This window comes from Lissotriton helveticus, chromosome 7 (genome assembly GCF_964261635.1).
Source record: "Lissotriton helveticus chromosome 7, aLisHel1.1, whole genome shotgun sequence".
NCBI classification, from domain to species: Eukaryota; Metazoa; Chordata; class Amphibia; order Caudata; family Salamandridae; genus Lissotriton; species Lissotriton helveticus.
In genome coordinates, this window is record NC_136068.1 from 1,017,361,851 (window position 1) to 1,017,385,175 (window position 23,325).

The 23,325-nt window shown below is 45.0% G+C and overlaps 1 protein-coding gene across 2 annotated transcripts in view; it reads right to left on the reverse strand.

The window, feature by feature from the left end:
* Window positions 1-23,325, reverse strand: part of SOX30 (SRY-box transcription factor 30) — an 879,778-nt gene that overhangs the window by 340,541 nt on the left and 515,912 nt on the right. For both annotated transcript variants that reach the window (XM_078653719.1, XM_078653718.1), the window contains exon 2: window positions 11,573-11,812. In XM_078653719.1, coding sequence (XP_078509845.1) covers window positions 11,573-11,812 — 240 coding nt within the window. The remainder of the gene's footprint in view (window positions 1-11,572; window positions 11,813-23,325) is intronic.

Here is a 23,325-nt window from a genome sequence, read left to right on the forward strand (position 1 = left end):
AGCGCGACAGTGAAAAACAAAACAAACCCCACATATATAAGTTTCTTCGAATAAAACCCCATTCCAAACATAGCTCCGTCAGGTGTCAAATGCCCGTTTACCTAAGTGACTTAGAAACAGTTAACCGAGAAAAGACAGCCCATGCCCAGAAGAACAAGCGGCACGGAAAGCAATCGCTTTCGCGATCGCTAAAACATAGAAAGCTGCGTGTGGTGCGCGCACGCCACAGCGAGCCATATGGTTTCAATTTTCGCACCCGTGTCTGAGCACGATAATTGAAACCATATGGCAGGAACGCGCGTAATAGACACCAGTAGTCCATGGGCGGAACAATGCACCCGCCTTTGGCCAATTGTGTGCTATCTTAAAAACAAAAACGCAGGCACCGGCAAATAGCAGGCCACAAAAGTAAAAACACACGCACAAGCGTGTACAATTCCAGGGTCCATTTCGGAACCCCCGGACAAAAGAACTCTCGCCTGCGCAAGCACTGCTGCGCAGTGCAACGCAGGGCGCAAGCCCTAAAAAGAACAAAATAAATGTCTTAGAACTGCCTACAACTGACTATTTTGGGCAGTTTTTCAGTCATTTACTTTACAAATCGGCTATTATTTTAACTAGAGAACAAATCCCTATAAAAAATCCTAGTGACCTGAAAAACACTTTCACAAACCATTTAAAAAAGAAGGATGAGGCAAAAAAGGTTAAATGTATCCTAACAGGCTGAAGCCTAAATGGCCGGGTACACCGTGCTGCTCCTTCAAGATACAGTATACTATTAGTATCCCATCACACCCTATAAGTGGCATTTGAGCCAGTTCTTTTTTATGGTAATGTAGGATTATGTTAGAACTGAGAGAAATAACCTTTACCTTTTCTCTGGGGAGGTTGTTTATGACTACAATGAAAGTTCCTCTGGGGGAGACCTAGGATTACAGGTAAGTAACTCCAGGAGATCCTCATTATAAGTTATAAACACTGAAGAAAATAGCATGCCTATGCGTTTAAAATGAGGGGAAAGAGGCAAAGGAAAAAGACCAACTGTGCACTATCTAAAAAGATTCTACAGAGAGGCTTGCCCCACTTGAGTATCTGATCTGAAATATGTGCCTAGGCAATAATGACTTGTGAAAGTATGTATGGATAGGCACTTTACATATGTTAGTGAAATGTTTCTCAATAGTGCTGCAGTATCAATTCTACCTCTTGTGAAGTGGGCACTGAGTCCAATAGACAAAGACTTGATGGCATTACTGTAACATAGTGGTATTAAGTATACAATCCACCTACAAATGGATTATTTTGAAATGGCCAATCTAGTTCGAATGGGACTATAATTAATAAACAGATGCTCAGTTTGTCTATTTGTCTTTGCATTCCCTTGACACCAAGGGAATGCAAAGATATTTCATTTAGAGAAGAGGGATTTTGGAAGAAAATTGGAAGGGAAATTGTCTGAAATCGCTCTAAACAGCCACCAACCCAAACACTGCAACAGCTCCCCAAAGCCATCAAGAATTTAATCAATTGGATCACCTCCTGCGTAGAGTCCCCAGCCCCCCTCAAACACAGCAATACCACAAGATCTAGAACCCACAACAGTTGGTACAAAGAGGGAGTTGGACTAATGAAACACCACTGCAAACAACAGGAGTGCAAATGGAGAATGAGTTGGGACAATGCAGATAGGAAGTTCAAATCCGCCCTGAGATACTACCACCAATTGATCCGGACCACCAAACGCCCGCCCTGACGGACCGCATTAATGCCAGCACCAATAGAAGCAAATGCATTTTTACTATTAGGAAGGTTTTCATCTCACCAGTTGTCGACTTGATCACCCCATGGTGGGACCACTGCAAAAATCTCTCTCAATTATTCACCGACAAAATCACTGCCATTTAGAGCAAATTCAATCGACAACTGGACCAAAAACACCTTGCCAAATGCCTCCCGGTCTGATACAAAGAAGCAGTGCTACCCACATTGCTCATCATCATCCCAGAAAAAATGTCCACCATTATGAAGCCCTTCCACTCCGGGCCCCCCTGACCCAACACGCCAAATCCAGAGGACTGAAACCCATCAGCGCCATGCTGACACCCACTGGGAATGCCTCCACCTCTGCTGCGACCTTCTCATATGCTTGAAAACACACCATTGTTTTCTCATTGATGAAGAACCCTCCACGGACCCTTCCGAAGCTCGCCAACTATAAACCCATCTCCCTGCTTCCAATCCCAACCAAGGTATATGAGACAATCATCAAAAGACGCCTCTCCAAATACCTCAACGACTACCAACTCCTCAACACCAATCACTCTGGTTTCAGACCCAAGCCATAGCAAGATCGAGGAGACACAACAGCCCTTATTCTTTGGGTCCTCTCTGCAGCATTTGACACAGTCTCCCACCCATCCATATCCAACACCTACATGACATCAAGATCCAAGAACACGCACTCCAATGGATCTGCTCCTTCCTGACTGAAAGGAGTCAGTCAGTCTTGTACCGTACACCTCAGATGCCCGAGACCTCATCTTTTCATACGGATTCTCCCTGAGCTCGACCCTCTTCAACACATACCTGATCCTTCTAGCCAACATCATCTGATCTCACAACGTCTTCTCCTACACCAATGGCACATAACTCATTTCAACCTCACACACAAGATGCCCAGTACCGAGATCAAGTTCAATGCCTGCATGACTGTACTCACCCTCTGGATTAACACCAACTGTCTGAAGCTGAACACTGACACGACCAAAATCCTGATCTTTGGGAAGCGAGTTTCACCGTGGGACTCCAACTGGTGACCAACACTCACCCCCACTACCCACACCAAGTACCTCAGTATCGTCTTTAACAGCTAACTTTACATAACCGTCCAAGTCAATGTCATCATTGCCTCATGCTTCCATACCATGATGATTCTGAGGAAGATTTTCAAATGGCTTCCAGTAAGTACCCAGAAAACAGTCATGCACTGCCTCATCACAAGCAAGCTGGACTAAGGGAATCCCCTCTATATATGCTAGGACTAGGATCCACAAAAAAAGTCACTAGAAGACTGCATACCATTTAGAACATGTTAGCCAGAATCACTCTCATCTTCCCATACCACACTCACATCACACCACACCTTAAGGAGCTCCAATGGGTACCCAAACACTTGCAGCACTTAGGTGTACAAGGTGGGAAGGAGCCCTGGCAGCTGAGTCTCTGCTGTGGCGGGGAACGTGGCTCTGATATGCAGCAGCCCTCAGTATCTTTCATGGCTGGGATAATATTGGAATCTCAAAGTTGGGGAATATATGGGAAGGCAATAATATGAAAGGATATCGCAAATGTATTGTTCATTGGTTGTTAATACCCTGGATACATAAAAGGTGACACAGGACGTATGCTGTTTGGACGCCGATGATTGGACTTAGGTGAAGAGGGCCCCTTGGGTCCTTGCAGTATCTATGCACCTTGGATTGGTCTAATTGCGATACTTCTACAGAGTTTACTATCACCCCAGTAGACTGCATAAGATGAGTCAAGGGGATATATCCTCACTGTCTACGATGTGGGAATAGCTGGGGTACCTTTTAGCATACCATTTGGTCCTGGCATGTGATACATGCTTTTTGGCAATGAGTACAAACTGGAGGTAAGCGCCAAGCATATATCTCTAGGCCCCAAAATGGCCTTACTTGGACTGATGGATGAGTTGGGCGACCGAGGTGTACAATACTTTTTGTGGCTATAGTTTTTGTGGTAGCTAAACAATGTAGAACAATAAAAAAACATAAGAATTCTGTTTTTGAAAACTGATACTCAAATAATCAAAAGGGTAAAAGTTGTCCATCAGACATTAAGGCGCAAGGGACTCCAAGCAGAAATTGCGGTAAAGGTAACAAGCATTTGCAACGAGATAGGTCTCGCATTTCGCGAGTTTGAGCTATTGGCATTGTAAATCACAATTCCGTTTATTTATGTTTTGTTTTTAAATCATAAATAAAAGGCATTGTCATTTACAATGCCAATAGCTTAAACTTGCGTAAATGCGAGACCTATTGCAATGGAAATGCTTTTTATTTTATGGCATACACTTGCAATGAAATAAATGTAACTACTGCAGCAGTATGCCAAGACGAGACCTTATGGCTATACCATTACATGTTAATTAATAAAATAAAAGGTTGTACTAGACTGAACCTTATTCCACGTGCATTTGTAGTGAAAGAGTTCAGGCACCCTCACTCTGGATTTAAATGTGGTGTCTCAGCAGCCTTCTTCCAAGTAACTGAACATAGGGCTAGGAAATTGACCCTCCACCCCCTGTGGTGTGTAGCCCAGTTTCTGAAAGGTAAGGAGACCTCCAAGCTTTCTATAACACTCTTTTTTTGGGGGGGGAGCAGAGGCAGAGAAGTTAGGAGGCAACATTTATCTTTCACGGTATACGTTTGTAGTGAATGAGCCACTTTATTGGTCTGATGATCTGTGATGACCCTCGATCACCACCATTGTGCACTGACTTTAGTGTGCTATGTTACTTTAGCCTTAATGTAAGATGGTCTTGCATTACAATAATCTTGCCAAAGAATAGAAGGTATGGGATGTCGAGGTGCAGTGTTGGTGATGGTGCACACATGTGCTCCATAGTGGATACTGAGGGATTAAGTGCATAGTGTTATTTGAGTTAGGTGAATTATGACTTTAGCCTATTGGCTTTGACGTGGTCTAATATCATTCTGCTTTCCAAGTAGTAGAGGCCTATGCTTGAGCAACTCCATATTCTAAACTGCAGCCATCTTCTGAGCCTCTGTAGGTGAGAGGTTATATTTGAGATTACATGTGTTGTCCACCAGTAGTGAACCAGACAGGACCGGTTCTTATCGAGTGGAATGTGCTCTCTTCGTGCCGAGTCAGAGCAAAACGCTTGGCCAGCTGCTTGTTGTGCTCTTGGTACGAGGTGGTATAGGAATCCCATGAGAACTGTAGGCGGAGTTAGCTAGAAACTTCGATGGAGAGCTGCATTCTATATTAGAGAAAGGGGGTCCGAGAGATTCTGAGATGGTGAGATGCTGGTCTGGTGTTTTGGCGGTCTGATGATACATCACGGTGCAGACGTGCAGACGTGTTTGTGCAACAGAGAGTCCTGACCCAACCAGAGAGGGGAAGAGAGACGGACCCTTCTTCAGATGACAAGACTCCTAAGATTATGGTGAGGTGTTCCAGGTGTACTTATTGTATCTAACTATGCTTTTATTTTCAGGTTCTATGTATATGTATGTGTTAGTGATTGCTACAAATGTTTACTGTGTTCTTCTTCCTTGTCATTCTATTATCATGTAAAAAAGAAACCCTAGAGCATATAATTTATTTGCATTCCTTGTGAGGGAAGGTCGGGACCCTTTTTTACCAAGTACTTACAGAGGGATGGGCGATTCCCCTCTAATGGGTAATTGTTGATACGGAAGGGAAATCGACTCCCATCAGGGATGTCTAAATTCTAATTATTCTATCCAATACATTGCTAGGAGGAGCATGCACTGTGTACCCTCTCAGATAGAGAGGTGTTGTGACTTGCTCTGTGTACCCTCTCAGATGTGGAGGTGTTGTGACTTGTTGTTATTTGCGAGCTCCTCGGCAATGGTCTTATATGTTGTCAGTGTTTATTCCTTTCTTGGGTAAGTATTGTGAAAGGTGGTGTCTTTCTGGAACCTGAGAAAGGATGTGGTAAGTAATGACCTGGTGACTGACAGAATCACCAAAACATACAGAGAAGTAGGTCATTACAACGTTTTTATATTTTAGATACCCAAGTGTGAAGTAGTCTTCTGTCTGGGCTAGACATAGTTTGTGGAGTACTCTCTTTTGCACTGCTGTATTTTTATTGATATGGTATTTGGTTTAGGAAGAGGGTTCAAGGAGAGAAAAGTGAGGAGGAGTCTGCCAGCCACAAACAACAAAGAGAGAATAGATCAGGAGAAGAAAGAAGAGGAGGAGCTACTGGGATTCAGGCAATAGATTAGGACCAAGAGACGTGATCCTAGAGAAAAAAGCTTCAGAATTTTGTTTGACCAGAAGGGCATTCACCTAAATGTATTAGACATCTTGGGAATCCTGTCTATTTTGCAACAATCAAGGAAAAAAGGTGAACTGAAAATGTTTCACTGTAAAAGATTTGCTTGAATACGCTTTTTACTCCTGAACAGCATATAAATGTCCAGGGGTTTGTTTCTGTCATCACTCCCAAAATCTCTTCCAATATGTACTTATAAGATTCTGCACATGTGCATCATACATTGTGTCCTCGGCAACATAATACCCTGGCAGGTACCTTGGTGAAGTTTTAGTATAAAGATACTTCGTAACAGTTACACTATCACCACAACTTTCTTTACAACCACAAGAAAGGGGTAATAAAAATAAAGCAGTAAAAAACACAGAAAATGATGGGCCGACATAGCACAGTGGAAAGCTCGGACTGTGAAAAATAGGTGAGCAATCAAGTGTTCTCAGTCCAGTGGCATAACACAAAATGAGGCCTCCTACACCCAGAAGAATTTGGTGAGGGGGCCCCTAAAAATTCACTATGTCAGACCTTCTTACAGATACACCAAGAAAAAAGCAGAGCAGGCGGCCTTACACCCATTATTCCAACAAAAAGTTCCTGTGCCAGTCACTCAACAATCATGAGAGAGCACATGCGATGTCAAAGTGAACGAACAGGCGGAGCAGACAAAAAGGATGGGACTGAAGATAAAATGGTTGCAGATTGCTGGGAAAACAACACTTACCTTGCTTTACCAGGCGAGAGGAGAAAAGGAATGCTTGGAAACTGGAGGTGCACAATTCGCTGACGGTACCCATGGTAGATCTGATCTAATGCTCCTTGCATTACAGTGAAACTAAAAGCTGAATCAATCCCGTGGTGGGAGTGTGTGAGCGCACGGTGGGAGCGTGTGAGGCAGAAAGGAGATGCCATGCGCGTGCACATCGCCTGTCCGTGCGCGCACATCCTTTGTCTCCCTTCACGCACCAAACCCACAACAATAGTCTCTCCAAGGCGAAGCAGTGCATGCGCTGCATTCGCTAGGCGAGACCTAAAAAGGGTTTGGTATATCTCAAGTTAAAGAAGGAGCTGAAAAAAATCCTAAAAAAATAAACTTCAGAATAACAGAATGCAGTGCAACCTGAATGCCTGTTTCTACCCAGGTCAGCAAGAGTTGTTCAATCTCTAGTAGCTACAGTTATTCACCCTTACTTCTAGCCACATTGGGAAAGATCTAATTCTCTGGTGTCGATCCATGTGAAATCCATGCCAGAGGTGAGAGAGTAGGGTGCATAATTGAAAAGGCTGTTAGAAAGCGAGGTCTGAAGAAGCTTTCTTTTACTAATTGGATTCCTGCCTTTGAAATATCTAGTCCCCGATGTCACCTTCTTCACCCTCTCCCCCATACTTTAAACCGGTTCACCCTTAAGTATTCTGGTGTCCTTGACATCTGTGATCCCCTGAATTTGTGTTGTTGCAGGCATTAATGCAATGTCTTAACGTTGAACACCTACAGCTAACAATTTGGTTTGTCAAATACATTTGATTGTATCGAGAAACTACTGCCTGCCAACAACATAACTTAATTTAACAGTTATAACTGCTAGGAAATACCACTTCTGTGATATAATTCGATATATACTATAATTAATAATATGGAGCACATGATATTATGCTCCTCGTTTCATTTGAATGATTTGCTGTTTCAAACACACTTTGTTAGAATAGTTTAAATCTTTAAGTTTACATTTATAACTTTATAATGTTTTAATTGACTTGGCAAATAAATGGGCATTCATTCATTCATTGTTAAATCCAATGGAATAAATATTTATACATTTCTTCTTGTATATTCATGTAGGCAAATAAAAAGAGAGATGATGGGGCGCACTGAGGTGAAGACAGAATCTTCTATAAGCTGTACAGCTTTCTGCAGAGCCCAAGCTCAAGAGTAAGAAGGTCTGGGATGTTCTGTCCCTCTCAGCTTGATGCCTTTCCCATTTCGCAATGAAACAGAACTAGCATTATTTAATTTTATGACAGTCAGCAGGCAGAGGATGCAGAGACTGTGTGGGTCTTTTTCTAATATCATTTCTCTCACATTGCAGGCACTCCACAAAAGCATGTCATGGAACAGTAAACAATTAGAAAAGGGAGAGGGAAATCCCAAAAGTACTGTATAAGATATAAAATGACTAATGAACAGTTTAATTCAAGAAGAAAGGGTAGAGAAGATTGTTTCTGTAAATTCACAGCAGAGTGCAGAGAACTGAATTGGAGACTAGCTGCAAAGAGCTATACCTCACGGTACCTGTAACAGCCAGTAGCCATGTTGGCTAAGCACACGATGTGTTCTTTTATTAGAAGATTTTTCTCTTATATAAAAGTGTTCTGGGAACCCACATGGAGGCAGAGATATTCAGTGTTCACAAATATCAGTCAACAAGGATCTTATGACGGAGAACAATACAGCTCTGTGGTGTTCTACTACTCTGAGAGGTACTTTGAGGGTGTTCCCTCACTGTAATGTCAGGCATGGGAAAGAGTAGAGAGGAGTCATTGTAATGTGTATGCCATCCTCTGATTTTTACCTTTTGTCCATTATGAAAGCAACTTCGTTTGGAGGGTCTCATCATCGGTGTGCCTCCTGGTTAGATGCCAGTGAAGGTAAGGTTTCTCATTTCCTCTTATGCAATAGTTAGGTCATCTCATGGATACACATACTATACCAGTTCAAGTGAACCGCCAAATTCGGCACATCCACTGCAACACTGCTGACTTCATCTGAAACCAAGAATCTGTCTTTTCAGACTCTAATGGAAGTCTTGCCTCTTATCTCTTGACTGGGCCAACCAAAGTACATCTCATATCCTGGAACTTAGCTGATCTCAGACCTGAAATACCTTTTCCAGACTGAAATATTGTAATGGATAAACATGACATTTGTATGTTCCAAGAAACCTGGTTGCAGGACCCCATTCATACACTGGGATGTCTTAATTTCTTTGTTCCTGCTATCCTGAGGCCAAGGGGCATGGCTGCCGGGGGTCTGGTTATTTGGATACGTGCCACACTAAATTCTAAAATCCAACAGCTTAAAATTGATTCTCCTGACATCTTGGGTATTCAGCTGGATGTTGGTAGCAACTATCAATTAACCATACTTCATATCTATGTAATGGGGGGCCAGGAATGGGTGGGCCTCATGCACTCTACATGCACTGGAGAATGTTCTTAATCAACACTCCCACCAACACTTTCTCATTTTAGCTGGTGATTTTAACCTCACATTTGAGCCACTTGATGCTTCTGGATAATCCACCAATACGTAGCTGGACTCCAGTGGCGGCTGCCTCGGAACGGGGGTGGCAGGGCGGGGAGGAAGGGAAGGGATTACAAAAAAATAATAATTAAAAAAATTAACTTGTCCTTCGCTGCCGGACATTTCTCCTCTGTCCTCTTCCTCATGATCTGCAAGAAGCACCGGAAGCATTTCAGGCTTCTGGACTCTCACAGACAATCACGGCACTGCAGCAGCAGCGTCGTGCTTGGTCAGAGTGTCCTGTTTGGATGCTTAGGCAGTGCCTGGGAAAGCTGATCATGTTCTCAAAGGAGTTGCCCAATGGAGAACATGCCAAGTGCGCATGACAATTTGGCCAAACTTGGCATCACAGAGCCATCCACACCCTCACCTGGCTCCGAGCTCCACATTGAAAAATAAAATGATAGCAATATTTTGTTAACATAATTTTCTTTATCTTTTGTGCACTGCTGAATTAGCAGTGTGGCGACGTTCCTCCGCCTTAGCGGAGTAGCCGTCACTGCTGGACTCATTCAGTGGTTTACCTAAAATCAGTCAGTTCAATTAAGCATGGCTTGAGGGCTTTAAATGGCCACACCAAATCAGATCTAAAGGGTGCTCATACATTTAACAAACCTCTCCACACAAGTGGTATAGATGACATACTTGTTGACCTGGGATTATGGCCAGCAGTTGACATGTCAGTGTTAGATAGAAGTGACAGCGACCACAACCCTCTATCTGTCATTTTATATCTTCTAGATAATTTGTCAACACACATATGAATTAACTGACTACTTTTTAGATAATGCTTGTATAGTTGTAAATATTTCAACTCTGGAAATTATTTTATTGATGCTGTAATATGAACGTTTTAAAAATGGTATGTTTTTATAATGATCTACTTTTATGGCCCTGATGGCCGAAGTAAAGTAATTTGAATTGAATTGAAAATTTCAACATGGACCACGATAGACACCTGGCATGCCTCCTTAAAAATGCTGATGCAGAGACAGCCTTCACAGTGGTGGCCAACAAACTTTCATTAGGATATTACAGATACACATAAGTCCTCCACATACTTCAGGTCCTAGCGTATGCTATTGTAAAAGTCACACAGTTGACTTAAGAGGACGTACGCTAGATGTTTGCTCCTTTTTGCTATTGGTGGAAAAAAGTCACATATTATTTGGCACAGGAGTGGAGCAATACAGTAATCTAAAAAACCCAGAGCTTTGCATTATGGGCATGTGTTCTCTTTCTACTTTTGGAGGGTTTGCTTAACTGGGCGAATCCTCATGCACTCTCTTTCATTTTTTCAGTGAGGAAATTCTGAACACCTATTGCTAAACGTGGTTTAATTTCCAAATCTGAATGGGTTATTTCTAAAATAAAATCCAAATATATTTTGTAATGTTCCCTCAGTGGCGTAGCTAGGCACTTTGCCGTCCGCTGCTTTGCTGAAGAGTAGCGGGGGTGCTTGGGATGAATTCTGCGTTTGCCGCCCCCTCAAAATGCTCAATGCGTTCTGAAACAAATGGGTGAATTATGCAACCATTAACATTTTCTGTAACTTAGGGCCAGATCAACAAAAGGATTTGCAAAATCACTGGGCTTTCAACTGCAAAATCCCTTTCTGTAATACAAAATCCATTTTGCAAGTCGAAAAACTTTTTCCTGGCCTGTAAAATGAGATCTGTGGTACATACGAAATTGCAATTTGGAAGCATCATTGCAAAGAAATTTGTGAATTGGTAACTCGCAAACCACAGATCAGTTACCCACTCCTAACAGAAGTTGTTAACTGAAACGGGTTTACGCCTCTTGGGGAGTACGTGTTCCTACAAGAAATTGGAATGTTATCACAGGGATGCTGACTTGCAGGCCTTGAAGCTCAACTAACTTGTGGTTCTTGCCAAATGCAGGGGGTTGCAAATTGATACCTACCTAATAATTATTAATGAAGGAAGTCGTTCTGCAACCCTGTGATTCATTAAATTGTGGGCCAACCAATTAGTACATAAGCTGTTTCGCAAAAGCATATTCTGTTCCAAAAAGTCAACGCACAATTTGTGACAATTGTTTGCAAATGCAATCTTTGTATATCAAGCCCTTGATCCTTAATGAGGGCTTGAGGGCAATCCAATGCCAGCACCTAAAATATATACACCTTTGTGATTCTTCTTGCCCTGGTCAAATCAAACTTTTCTGTCCTAAATTCTTACCAGGAAACTCCTCTCTGTGCTTGTCTTTGATCTTCTGAGCTTCATCGTAATAAGGTTTCTTCTGATCTTCACTCAACTTGTTCCACTCCAGCCCAAGCTGAACACTGATCTCTGCATTGTTGGCTGCTGGATTGGCTTTGGCAAGTGCTGGACGGTGAATGCGAGCCCAAACCATGAATGCATTCATTGGACGCTTCACATGCCCATTTCGATCCTTGCTGAATGGGGTATCGGGCATTCCTGCACCAAAGTCAACAAACAAAAAATTGGAGCTTAGGAGCTGATCAAGTTATTCCAGAGGCCTCACAAACCAATCACGACATCCCATGAACACACATCACCAGCTAACGATGCAGTAATGATGGAAACACAATTCAATCTGATTATTCAATCCAACAGAAACTGCACCTCACAATGACTCAACACCAATTAGGATTTTTCTTTGCACAAATACAGATATGAAACAGAGTGGTATAAGACCACTTTGACAAGGTTTTCCATTTAAAGCACAGCTGTTTCCACCACCGACCAACCTATTAGGATTTGATATACTGGACCTAAATGGCTGAGCCAATACTACTAGCAGACCCAGTCAACAGAATGTTTTCCAAACAATTTCTAAATGCACAAAACTGTTTCCGATCTTTGTTGACTAAGGAAAAATTACTTATCTGCAATCCTAGTTCTCTCATAATGGGTAATTTCTTTGATTCTATAAAGAGAAGAGCACATGTGGGAGCCTGGAAACACTTTTATAAACCATTTTCCTCCTGAAATCCAGAATAACAAACATGACACAGGGAAAATGCTGGAAACTCCATGACTTCACTACGAGGCAAAGGAGGCAGGATCATCAGTTTTTAGGGGGTGGAGTCTCATAGTGCAGAAGCCAAAAGGAACACGAGGGAGGAGACAAACCGTGCAAGAGGGGTAGTGGCGACCAATAGATATCTGGAAAGAGGAGAAAAAGGAAAGAGGAGCCAATTTCTATAACAGCCAGTGAGGAATAACTCAATTGAGGATGCAGAATGGAAACAGTATGAATCTTTACCTGGGAACCGCTAAGTTTTAGCAAAGTGTGGGAAAGGGAGAGTGAGGAATGAAGGATGGACAATGGCAACAGGACTAATCCTTACCTGAGAAATCTCTGTATTTAAAATGACTGAATTCCTTACACACTTTGAGAGAGAGTAACCTCTGGGACTAACCGTACTGTTGAAGAGAGACCAGAGACTGAAATGGAGAATTTGAACCCTTTAAGACTGGCGATATAACCCTTAATAACTGGAATAACCTTTGAGACAGGACTGGAAAGGGGCTTTGGATAAATACTTACTTGACATACTGAATAAACTCATATTCAAATGGAAATCACGTTGTGTACCAAGTGATTCCTTACACCTTCATTTCTCCTTATGCCCGCACTTCGTCTCTTATCTGGCAAAGTTGGAGCTCCTCGTCTGACGTTGACAGCCAGATACGGTTAATTCATTAGCTAGGTAGATAGGAGTCTTGGTGCAGTGGGCCTTGTAATTGATGAGCTGACCTTGAATATGATCTAGGTTTGCAGGGGGATCCAGTAGATCTATTAGCGCAAGGGTAAAGCAGTCAGATTTCTTCATGAACCATGCTGCTGCGTAAAGAGTGCATTTGAAGGCTGATAAAAAGGTCTAGGTGTGAGAGTGTGAATGGTATATGTAGTGGTGTTTCAAAGACACATGATGATGAATAACTTATCTTGGCAGCACGGGTCCTGCTCTAGGTCCTTCAGGTCCAACATGTGTTGTCATTGTCTTGCTCACTCTTAGCCTGTGATATCGGGGTAAGAGACACCCTGGGGCTAGACCTTAAAAATCTATGGATACTTGGAATATGCAGTGATGTTACTTCCTACACAGATGGATGCTGGGAAATTCAGTGATGTCACGTTCTGTTGAGAGTGATGCTGGAAAAGCCAGATGTCTTCTTGTTGAGATGGGTGATGGGAAATTAAGTCTTTTTCCCTTTTAAAGATGTGTTTGTCAGGAAACAATTCTTTGCCAAATTTACTGATAAGAACATGATAAACTGTACACTAAAGGAAAAACTACAGGAACCTGCAGCCTCTAAAAGGCTGATTACTAACTGTGCCAGCATAATACTGTATCTTTAAGAATTCAAGAAGCTGCCTGCCTTTGCATCAAACAATGGAGGGCCATTAGGCAGTTCATTTTGTACAAGTACAATATAAGGATTGCTACTCCTTAATCATTCCCATACGTCCATCTAGAACAGGAAGGTCACAGGATTGTTCTTTATAGATTTGGAAAGAATATCCATGACAGATAACTAGGATAAGAGTTAAGTAACTTTTCCTTTTCTGTCATGGGATTCTCTCTGAAATCCATGAACAGCAGAATCGAGGGGCCAGGAAAGAAAGCTAGAAGCAATATTTTCTGATTAAATTGGAAAATCAGAAATGAGTTTTGCTGTAAGAAACCAAATAAGGATATTCTGAAGAACGAGCTTGAAGCTCACTCATACTTTTTGGAAGATGTAACTACCACTAGAACGGCTACTTTCCATGTATGATGGTGAAGATCTGCTTGGTGAAAAGGTTCAAATGGAGAGCCTATCAATTTGGAGAGAACAATAGTCAGTTTCCAGAGGACATTGGTTTTCTTCATAGGGGAAATAACTTTCCTCAGGCATTCTAGAAAATTCCTTCTGGAAAAGGCCTGAGGAAAGTTTAGTCATTGCCACAGTAAAGAATAATGTTTAAGAAGGAGGTTTTATGTCAACAGTGATGACAACCACATGCACTGGAACAGAAGAGAATTTGCCAAGTAAAGGGAAGAGATAGTACCATCTGTTCTTGACACGTTCTTGGATCCATACTGGACATGACTCTATTTTACCAACTCAAGAGCCAGGTGGTCAGGTTAAGCCAGTTCAATCTGGGATGCAGAATCTTGCATGACAACCTGAAAAGCAGATAAGGTCTGCACAGAAGCCTCTTGTGAGGTTGAAGTAACAGCTGAAATGGATCCTGATATCGCAGCTGCCTGGGTTGGTCTGGAGCAATAAGGACCACTCTCATTTCGTGCTGCATCAATCACACTGGAGTGGCGTGGTGAGCAAAAGAACGATGGATTAAACCCAGATCCTTTTGACTGGGGGTGAATGTTTGCATTGCTCAGCGCTCCGTCCATCATTTGCTGCTTTTGCTTTTGTAGCCCTAAGTGGGAAAGGTAAACCCAGACGTGGGTCCCATGCTCACAGCGCCATTGGATTCAAGGTAGCCTGGCTGATGAGGGGTGATGCCCCATAACCGGTTTAAGGGTGTTTGTTTCCGGTCTAGGGAGGACCTGGCTTGGCAGTTCCAGCTGGACTGTTCCCAGGAGGAACAGGGTCAAGACTGATTTGAATATGACTGGGTCCAAACTGGGGTGACGTGGTGAGCAAAAGAATGATGGATTAAACCCAGATCCTTGTGACTGGGGGTGAAGAACAAGTTACTTACCTTCGGTAACGCTTTTTCTGGTAGATACTATATCTGCCTGTGGATTCCTCACCTTGTGAATATCCCCCTTGCGTCAGCAACGTTCGGAATTTTTCTTCGTAGCACGCCGACGTGGACGACGTCATAGGAGCACGGCATCGCGCGCGACTCCGTCTGACGTCACCGACTCCTTATTAGGCCCACGTCGGCGTGATGACGTCAGTTCCGCCCTTTTTTCCGTGCCTTCGAGGCACACGGACGGACCAACGACAGCAAATATGCATATATACAATGTACACAGTACATACAAACCATCATAGCACACAGTGCATAGCAAAGGTATCAAAACCCAAAATATATACAAATAATAAAACCAGGTATAGCAGAGTGGACAACGGGGAGGCGGGTGGGCATGTGAGGAATCCACAGGCAGATATAGTATCTACCAGAAAAAGCGTTACCGAAGGTAAGTAACTTGTTCTTCTGATAGATACATCTGCCGTGTGGATTCCACACCTTGTGAATAGAGTCCCGCAGCAGTCCCCACTCCCGGAGGAGGGTTACCACTCTGCTATACCAGGAAATCTTGGAGAACAGAGCGCGCGAAGTGGCCGTCCCTCCTCACCTCGGTATCCAAGCAGTAGTGCTTCGCGAAAGTGTGGAGGGAGGCCCAAGTCGCGGCTCTGCAAATGTCCTCAACAGGTACACCTCTAGACAAAGCAGATGTTGCAGACTTTGCTGTAGTTGAATGTGCTCTAATACCCTCAGGAGGGTCCTTACCCGCAAGGGAGTAGCAGATCTTGATGCACAGGATTATCCACCTGGAAAGTGTGCGCTTGTGCACCGCTCTGCCCTTCCTGCAGCCAGCAAAACCAACAAACAGCTGGTCGTCCACCCGGAAGTCCTTAGTCCTGTCCAGATAGAAAGACACCGCCCTCTTAGGGTCCAGACGGTGCAGTCTCTCTTCCTCCTTAGAAGGGTGAGGGGGAGGATAGAAGGTAGGAAGGGTAATGGATTGTCCAAGATGGAAGGGAGTAACCACCTTAGGCAGAAAAGCAGCCCTGGTCCTGAGAACCATCCTTTCAGCATGAATGGTCAGGAATGGGGGCTTAGAACTAAGAGCCTGAAGCTCACTTACCCTCCTTGCCGAGGTGATTGCAACGAGGAAGATCGTTTTAAAAGAAAGAAACCTCAATGGACACTTGTGCAAGGGTTCAAAGGGAGAACCCATTAAGAAGGTCAGCACAAGATTCAAATCCCAATGAGGAACAACAAAAGGAGTAGGAGGGAACATATTTGTTAGACCCCTCAAAAACCTTAAAACCACCGGAGATTTAACAAGAGAGGGCTGATCCGGCAAACAGAGAAATGCCGATAAGGCCGAAAGATACCCCTTGACCGTGGCCACAGCAAAACCTTGCTGCGCCAGAGAAAGAGCAAATTGTAAAATGACAGATAAATGAGCTTTCAAAGGGTCAACATCCTTCTCCCTGCACCAAGAAACAAATTTAGACCACCTATAGGAATAAATGGACTTAGTGGTGTCACGCCTGGCAGAAAGAATGACATCCACCACATCGTGAGGGAGAGAAAAAGAACTCAAGTTGCCCCGTTCAATCTCCAGGCATGAAGGTGTAATGTCTGGAGGTGGGGGTGTAGAACCTGCCCCTCCATCTGAGAGAGGAGGTCTGCCCTGTGAGGGAGACGGAGCGGCGGGTGAGAGGAGAGGTGGAGAAGGTCTGTGTACCACACCCTTCTTGGCCAATCCGGAGCGATCAATATGACTTGGGCCCGGTCTTGGCGAATCTTCCTCAGAACCCGAGGAATCAAGGGTATGGGAGGAAACGCGTAAAGGAGTTGATTTCCCCAACTCAACTGAAACGCGTCCCCCAAGGCTCCTTGCAACGGATACTGGAGACTGCAGAATGACGGGCAGTGAGCATTCTCGCAAGTGGCAAACAGGTCCACCCGAGGAGCACCCCACATCTGAAAGATGTCGTGAACCACCTCCGGGTGAAGCCTCCACTCGTGGTCGGCAGAGAACTGCCGACTGAGACTGTCTGCACGAACGTTCAGAACCCCGGCCAGATGATTTGCCATAGGACCAGAGACGCAGAGCCTCTCTGCAGAGACACTGCGACCCTACTCCTCCCTGCTTGTTGATGTACCACATCGCGGTCGTGTTGTCCGTCAGGACCTGAACCGACTGACCGCGAAGGGAAGGGAGGAAGGCCTTCAGCGCTAAACGTATCGCCCGCAATTCTAGAAGGTTGATATGAAGCAACCTTTCCTCTGGAGACCAAAGCCCTTTGACCTCCAGGTCCCCCAGATGAGCACCCCACCCGAGAGTGGGTGCATCCGTTATCACTGTGGCCACTGATGGAGGCAGTTGAAAAGGCTTTCCTTGAGACAGATTGCCTTCCACGCCCCACCAAGACAGATCCGCCGCAGCTTCTCTGGAGATCCTCACTGAGTCCCGGAGATCTCCGTTGTGTTTATACCACTGCCTGCGGAGGCACCACTGGAGTGCCCTCATGTGCCAGCGTGCATGACTGATCAACAGAATGCAAGAAGCCATCAGACCGAGCAGACGAAGGACCTTCAGGACTGGAACAACCGCTCCATTGTAGAATAAAGGAATCATCTCCTGTATGTCGTGAATCCTTTGAGGTGGAGGGAATGCACGACATACAGTAGTGTCCAGTACCGCACCTATGAACAGGTTGCGCCGGGAGGGCACCAGGTGAGACTTGGGTACATTGATCGAAAAACCCAACCTGTGCAACAACTGAGTTGTCTCCTGCAGATGATGGAGCACCTTCTCCGGCGACTCCGCTTTGATCAGCCAGTCGTCCAGATAGGGGAACACAGGTATCCCCGATCTCCTGAGATGCGCAGCCACCACCGCCATCACCTTGGTGAAAACTCGAGGCGCAGTAGTAAGCCCAAACGGAAGGACCGCAAATTGGTAGTGCTGCGATCCCACCGTAAAACGGAGATATTTTCTGTGCGACTTCAGAATAGGGATGTGAAAATACGCATCCTGCAAGTCGATCGACACCATCCAGTCTTCTTCCATCAGCGCTTGAAGAACCTGAGCAAGGGTGAGCATTTTGAACTTCTCCTGTTTGGGAAAGAGGTTCAAAATCCTGAGATCCAGGATTGGCCGAAGCCTGCCATCCTTCTTGGGTATCAAGAAATACCGGGAGTAGCATCCTCCTTGACCCCTCTCCTGCTCTGGAACCACCTCTATTGCACCCTTTCGGAACAGAGCCAGGACTTCTTCCTGCAGGAGCAGCAGGTGGTCCCCCGAACAATAACCTTGGCAAGGAGGGTAATTGGGAGGGAACTCCTGAAAGGGGAGTGCATACCCATTTTCCACGAGATTGAGAACCCAAAGATCTGATGTAACCGATTCCCAATCTCGTAGAAATTGAGTAAGCCGACCCCCTACTGGCCCCACATGATCCAGAATGGTGGATCTAGGGCTGCTTTGCTGATGCGGGTGGGGGTTGGGTATTATTGGAGGAAGTGGAGGAAGAGGAGATTTGACGCCCACGTCCACGACCCTTCTGTCTACCTCTATAGGACTTATACAGAGGGTTCTGCTGTTGCTGCTGTTGTTGTTGGCCTTGTCTGAAGGGACGAAAAGAGGATCTACCAAAGCCTCTAAACTTTCTAGTTGTCGACCCTCTCATCTGGAGACCCAAGGATCTTGCAGTAGCACGGCTATCTTTAAACCTTTCCAAGGCGGCATCCGCTTTTTTACCAAAAAGGCCAGTCCCTTCAAAAGGCAAGTCCAGCAACGTAGATTGCACATCCGCAGAGAAATCAGAGGATTTTAACCACGCGGCCCTCCTGGTCGCAGTAGAAGAGCCCATAATCCTGGCAACAGAATCAACCGTGTCCATGCCACTCTGAATAACCATGCGTGCAGCAGCCTGAGTGTCTGAGACCACCTCATTAAAGTTCTTTCTATCCTCCTCAGGAAGCTTAGATGATAACTGCTTCACAGAATCCATCAATGCATGGACATATCTTCCTAAAAGACAAGTAGCATTAGTGGATTTAAGAGCCATGCTCCCTGAAGAGAAAGTCTTCTTTGCAGACTGATCTAACTTTTTTGAGTCTTTGTCCGCCGGCACTTGAGGGAAAGAGCCTGCAGCCCTGTTAGAACATGCCGCCTGCACCATAAGACTTTCAGGAGAGGGGTGCGAAGAAAAAAACTCAGGGTCACCAGGAGCCACCCTGTAGTGCCTTGCAACAGATCTTGAAACCGCAGGAGCAGATAATGGTCTCTTCCAGATCTCTTTTATTGGATCTGATAAGGCATCAGTGAACGGTAACGTAGGTTCAACAATAGAAGAGGGAGAGTGTAAAACTTCAGTAAGTATGTTGGGCTTATACTCAACCGTGGGCAGTTTCAAGTTGAGAAGATCTGCAGCCTTCCTAATAACGACGTGATAGGGTGCTACGTCCCTAGAAGGAGCATCAGAAGCTGAAGGTAAACCCCACTCAGGAGAGAGCTCCAGACCACTAGCATCACGTAGGTCTTCAAAGTCATCATCATGATCAAGAAGTTCACCCTCTTCCACATCTGATTCTTCATCTCCCTTTTCTTCCAGAAGACGCTGAGCCCTTCGTCTCGACCACTCTATTCGAATCGAAGTCAACGGATTCGGTAACGACTCCGACGGAGCCGGATTCGACGTCGAGCGAGGAGTCGGGGCAGCCGAAGGACGAGACTCACGGACAGGTGTGGAACCTCGATCCAAACTACGAGGTCGATCCGGAGTCGGCGAAGCCGCATGCGGAGTCGAAGACCTCGGTGGTGCCGTACCGAGCCAAGGTGTAAGAGGCGCCGGCATAAAAGGCATAAATGGAGCTGGGGCGTACGACTGAGGAATGCCCAAATTGTATGATAATGGACCCATGGGACCAACAAGTGCTCCAGAGGGGTACATCGCTCTGGAATACACCCCAAACATCGCATTGAGAAAATGCGAGGGGTCCTGACCAGGACCAGGAAAGGGAGGGTACGAACCTACCGGATGCTCTAAAGGAGGTCGATCCGACACAGGTTCATTTTGACCCTCTTGGTCCACAGGAGTCTCCATCGGAGTCGGAGTTTTAGGAACTACCTCTTCTTCTTCCTCATGTTCCGAAGAATGTAAAGATTCCGGATCCGGTTCCGGAGTCGGGGAACCTCCGATGGACTGAGCAGGAGAAGGAGAAACGAAGTCCTTATGGTGTTTGTGAGACTTCTTCTTCGAATCTGAAGATTCCTTCTCCGAATGATGCTTTGAGCTGTGCTTCCTCCTCTTGTGCTTTCTCTTCGAGGAGCTCGAAGCGTGACCCGAAGTCGACTTCGATCTCGATCTTGATCTCTCTCTGGACCTCGACCTCGCTTTGGATCTCGACTCCGCTCTGGACCTCGACGCCGACCTCGACTTCGATCGAGACTTTTGTTTCGATCTCGAGCGTCTCGACGTCGACCTCTAAGATCTCCCAGCATCTCTTCCCTTTACCTTCGCGAGAAGTAGTTTTGCTTCACGCTCTCGAAGCGCCTTTGGGTTCATCTTAAAACAAGATCGACAGTTCTTGACGTCGTGGTCTGAACCCAGACACCACAAACAATCGCTATGTGGGTCGGTGATTGACATCATGCGGGCACAAGACCCACATTGTTTAAATCCTGTCTTCCTCGACGACATCCTTGATGAAGAAACAAATCGCAAAGGAGAAACAGTAAAGATTAAATAATAGCCAGATACTAAGTATCGAGAAGATCCCGAAAACCGTTAGCGTCGGAGACGCGGAAAAAAGGGAACTGACGTCATCACGCCAACGTGGGCCTAATAAGGAGTCGGTGACGTCAGACGGAGTCGCGCGCGATGCCGTGCTCCTATGACGTCGTCCACGCCGGCGTGCTACGAAGAAAAATTCCGAACGTTGCTGACGCAAGGGGGATATTCACAAGGTGAGGAATCCACACGGCAGATGTATCTATCAGAATGTTTGCATTGTTTAGCATTCTGTCCATCATTTGTTCCTTTAGCTTCTGTCTTCCTAGGTGGTAAGGGTACGTCCAGACGTGTTCTCATTGCGCCACTGGATTCAAGTTAGTCTGGCTAATAAGGGGTGATGCCATGAAACCGGTCCCAGGATGCTTGTTTCCAGTGCAGTGAGGACCTGGCTTGGCAGTTCCATATGAACTGTTCCTATGAGGAACAGGGTCAAGACTGATTTGCATCTGCCCGGGTCCAAACTGGGGTGGTGTGGTGAGCAAAAGAATGATGGTTTAAACCCATATCCTTGTGACTGGGGGTAAATGTTTGCATTGTTCAGCATTCCATCCATCATTTGTTTCTTTAACATTTCTTGCCGTAAGTGGGAAGGGTATGCCCAGACGTCAGTCCCATGCTCACTGGACTACTGGATTCAAGCTAGCCTGGCTGATATGGGGTGATGCCCCAAAACCGGTCCAAGGTTGCTTTGTTCCGGTATAGGGAGGACCTGGCTTGGCAGTTTGGGCTGAACTGTCCCCATGAGGAACAGGGTCAAGACTGATTTGCATTTGGCTGGGTTCAAACATGGGAGGTGTGGTGAGCAAAAGACTGATAGATTAAACTCAGATGCTTGTGACTGTGGTTGAATGTTTGCATTGTTCAGCATTCCGTCCATCATTTGTTCCTTTTGCATTTCTTGCCATAAGTGGGAATGGTATGCCTCGATTCAAGCTAGCCTGGGTGATGAGTGGTCATGCCCCAAACCTTGTCCCAGGATGCTTGTTTCCAGTCCAGGGAGGACCTGGATTGGCAGGTTGGCTGGAACAGGCTACAGGCTGATTTGCATATGACTGGGTCCAAACTGGGGTGGCATGGTGAGCAAAAGAACTATGGAATGAATCCAGATCCTTGTGACTGGGTGTGAATATTTGCATTGTTTAGCATTCTGTCCATCATTTGTTCCTTCTGCTTTCATCAATTTGAGAATCAAGGCAACTGGAGGAAAGGCATTGTTGGGTGTTAGCCACTAATCAGGTCAAAAGAGCAATCCCTTTTGATCCGATCTCTGGAAAACTGAATATAATGGCTTTATTTCCTCAAGGCCAAAAAGCCAATTTTGAATCTTCCCTAGGCAAAAAAGCTGTCTAGAAGAAAGTCATTATTTAGCACACACTCATGGTCTTCTAAAAGACAGTTTATCAATAATGGTAACCACGAGAAATCAGGGCACACTCTAGACATGTAATTTCAACAATTACTTGAAATCATAAAGTCTTAGTGCTTCCAGGTGGAAGGAGTGGCTGCCAATCATTCCTCAGCATGAGAGACTCCCATATAGTTTGATAATGGTTCCCCGAAGTCATCCAAAAAGAAGTTACAGTGTAATTCACTGAGAGTATTCTGGAATATTCTTTTATTATTCCTTCAGTCTAGCCGCCATGTGTTTCGACATTGCTGATATCCTCAGGACTAGAGAGCCATCTAATATAAATTACTATAAAATAATTATGTTACATGGATTGCTAAAGCAGAGCTCAAAACAACAAGGAAAGAGAAACAGAAGACCCTTCCAATCACATGCTTAGAGAGTGAAACTCTCATCTTAACTGAAGAGCAACAGCAAGATAAATAAACTTGTGTCATGTGTCACTATAACCAGATTCATCTAGTGTCCGATCCAATCGGTAGTGCTTGAGTACGTAGACCAACAGCCTCCTCGGGGTCAGGGCACAAGTTTGCTCAGGAGATAACCACATGTCACCCTTACCTAATAAATAGAACAGCGGCTTGACATGTTTTAGCCAGGGGATTTTGCCCACACCCCTTATGGACAATAAGTCCCTTAAGTCCTCTCTATAGCTTAGCAGCTCTGGAGTAGACCAAAGACGCCTCCAGTACATCAAGGGGCGGTTCGATATTACCTCCTGAATAGGGGGCAGACCCAGATCTAGCCGTAATGGGGTCAGGGGTGTACTCTGGGGGAGTCTCAATAGGCGCCTGATGAAGCTGTTCTCAGTAGTAGGCAGAGAGGTGGAGTTGGTATGGCCTCATAGCTCTACACCATAAAGCGCCCCCCTCGCGCCTGAGCTCTGTAAATTTCCAGTGGTGGACCCAAGGTTTTATGAGAGCACTCGTTATAGACCTTTATAATACCACCAGTGGCTTGCGCCAGCTTCATGTTTGCCTTGGCCGTGTGGGACCCCCATTCCATCTTATCATTGAGGGTTACCCCATGATATTCAAAAGTGGACATTTTTTCAAAC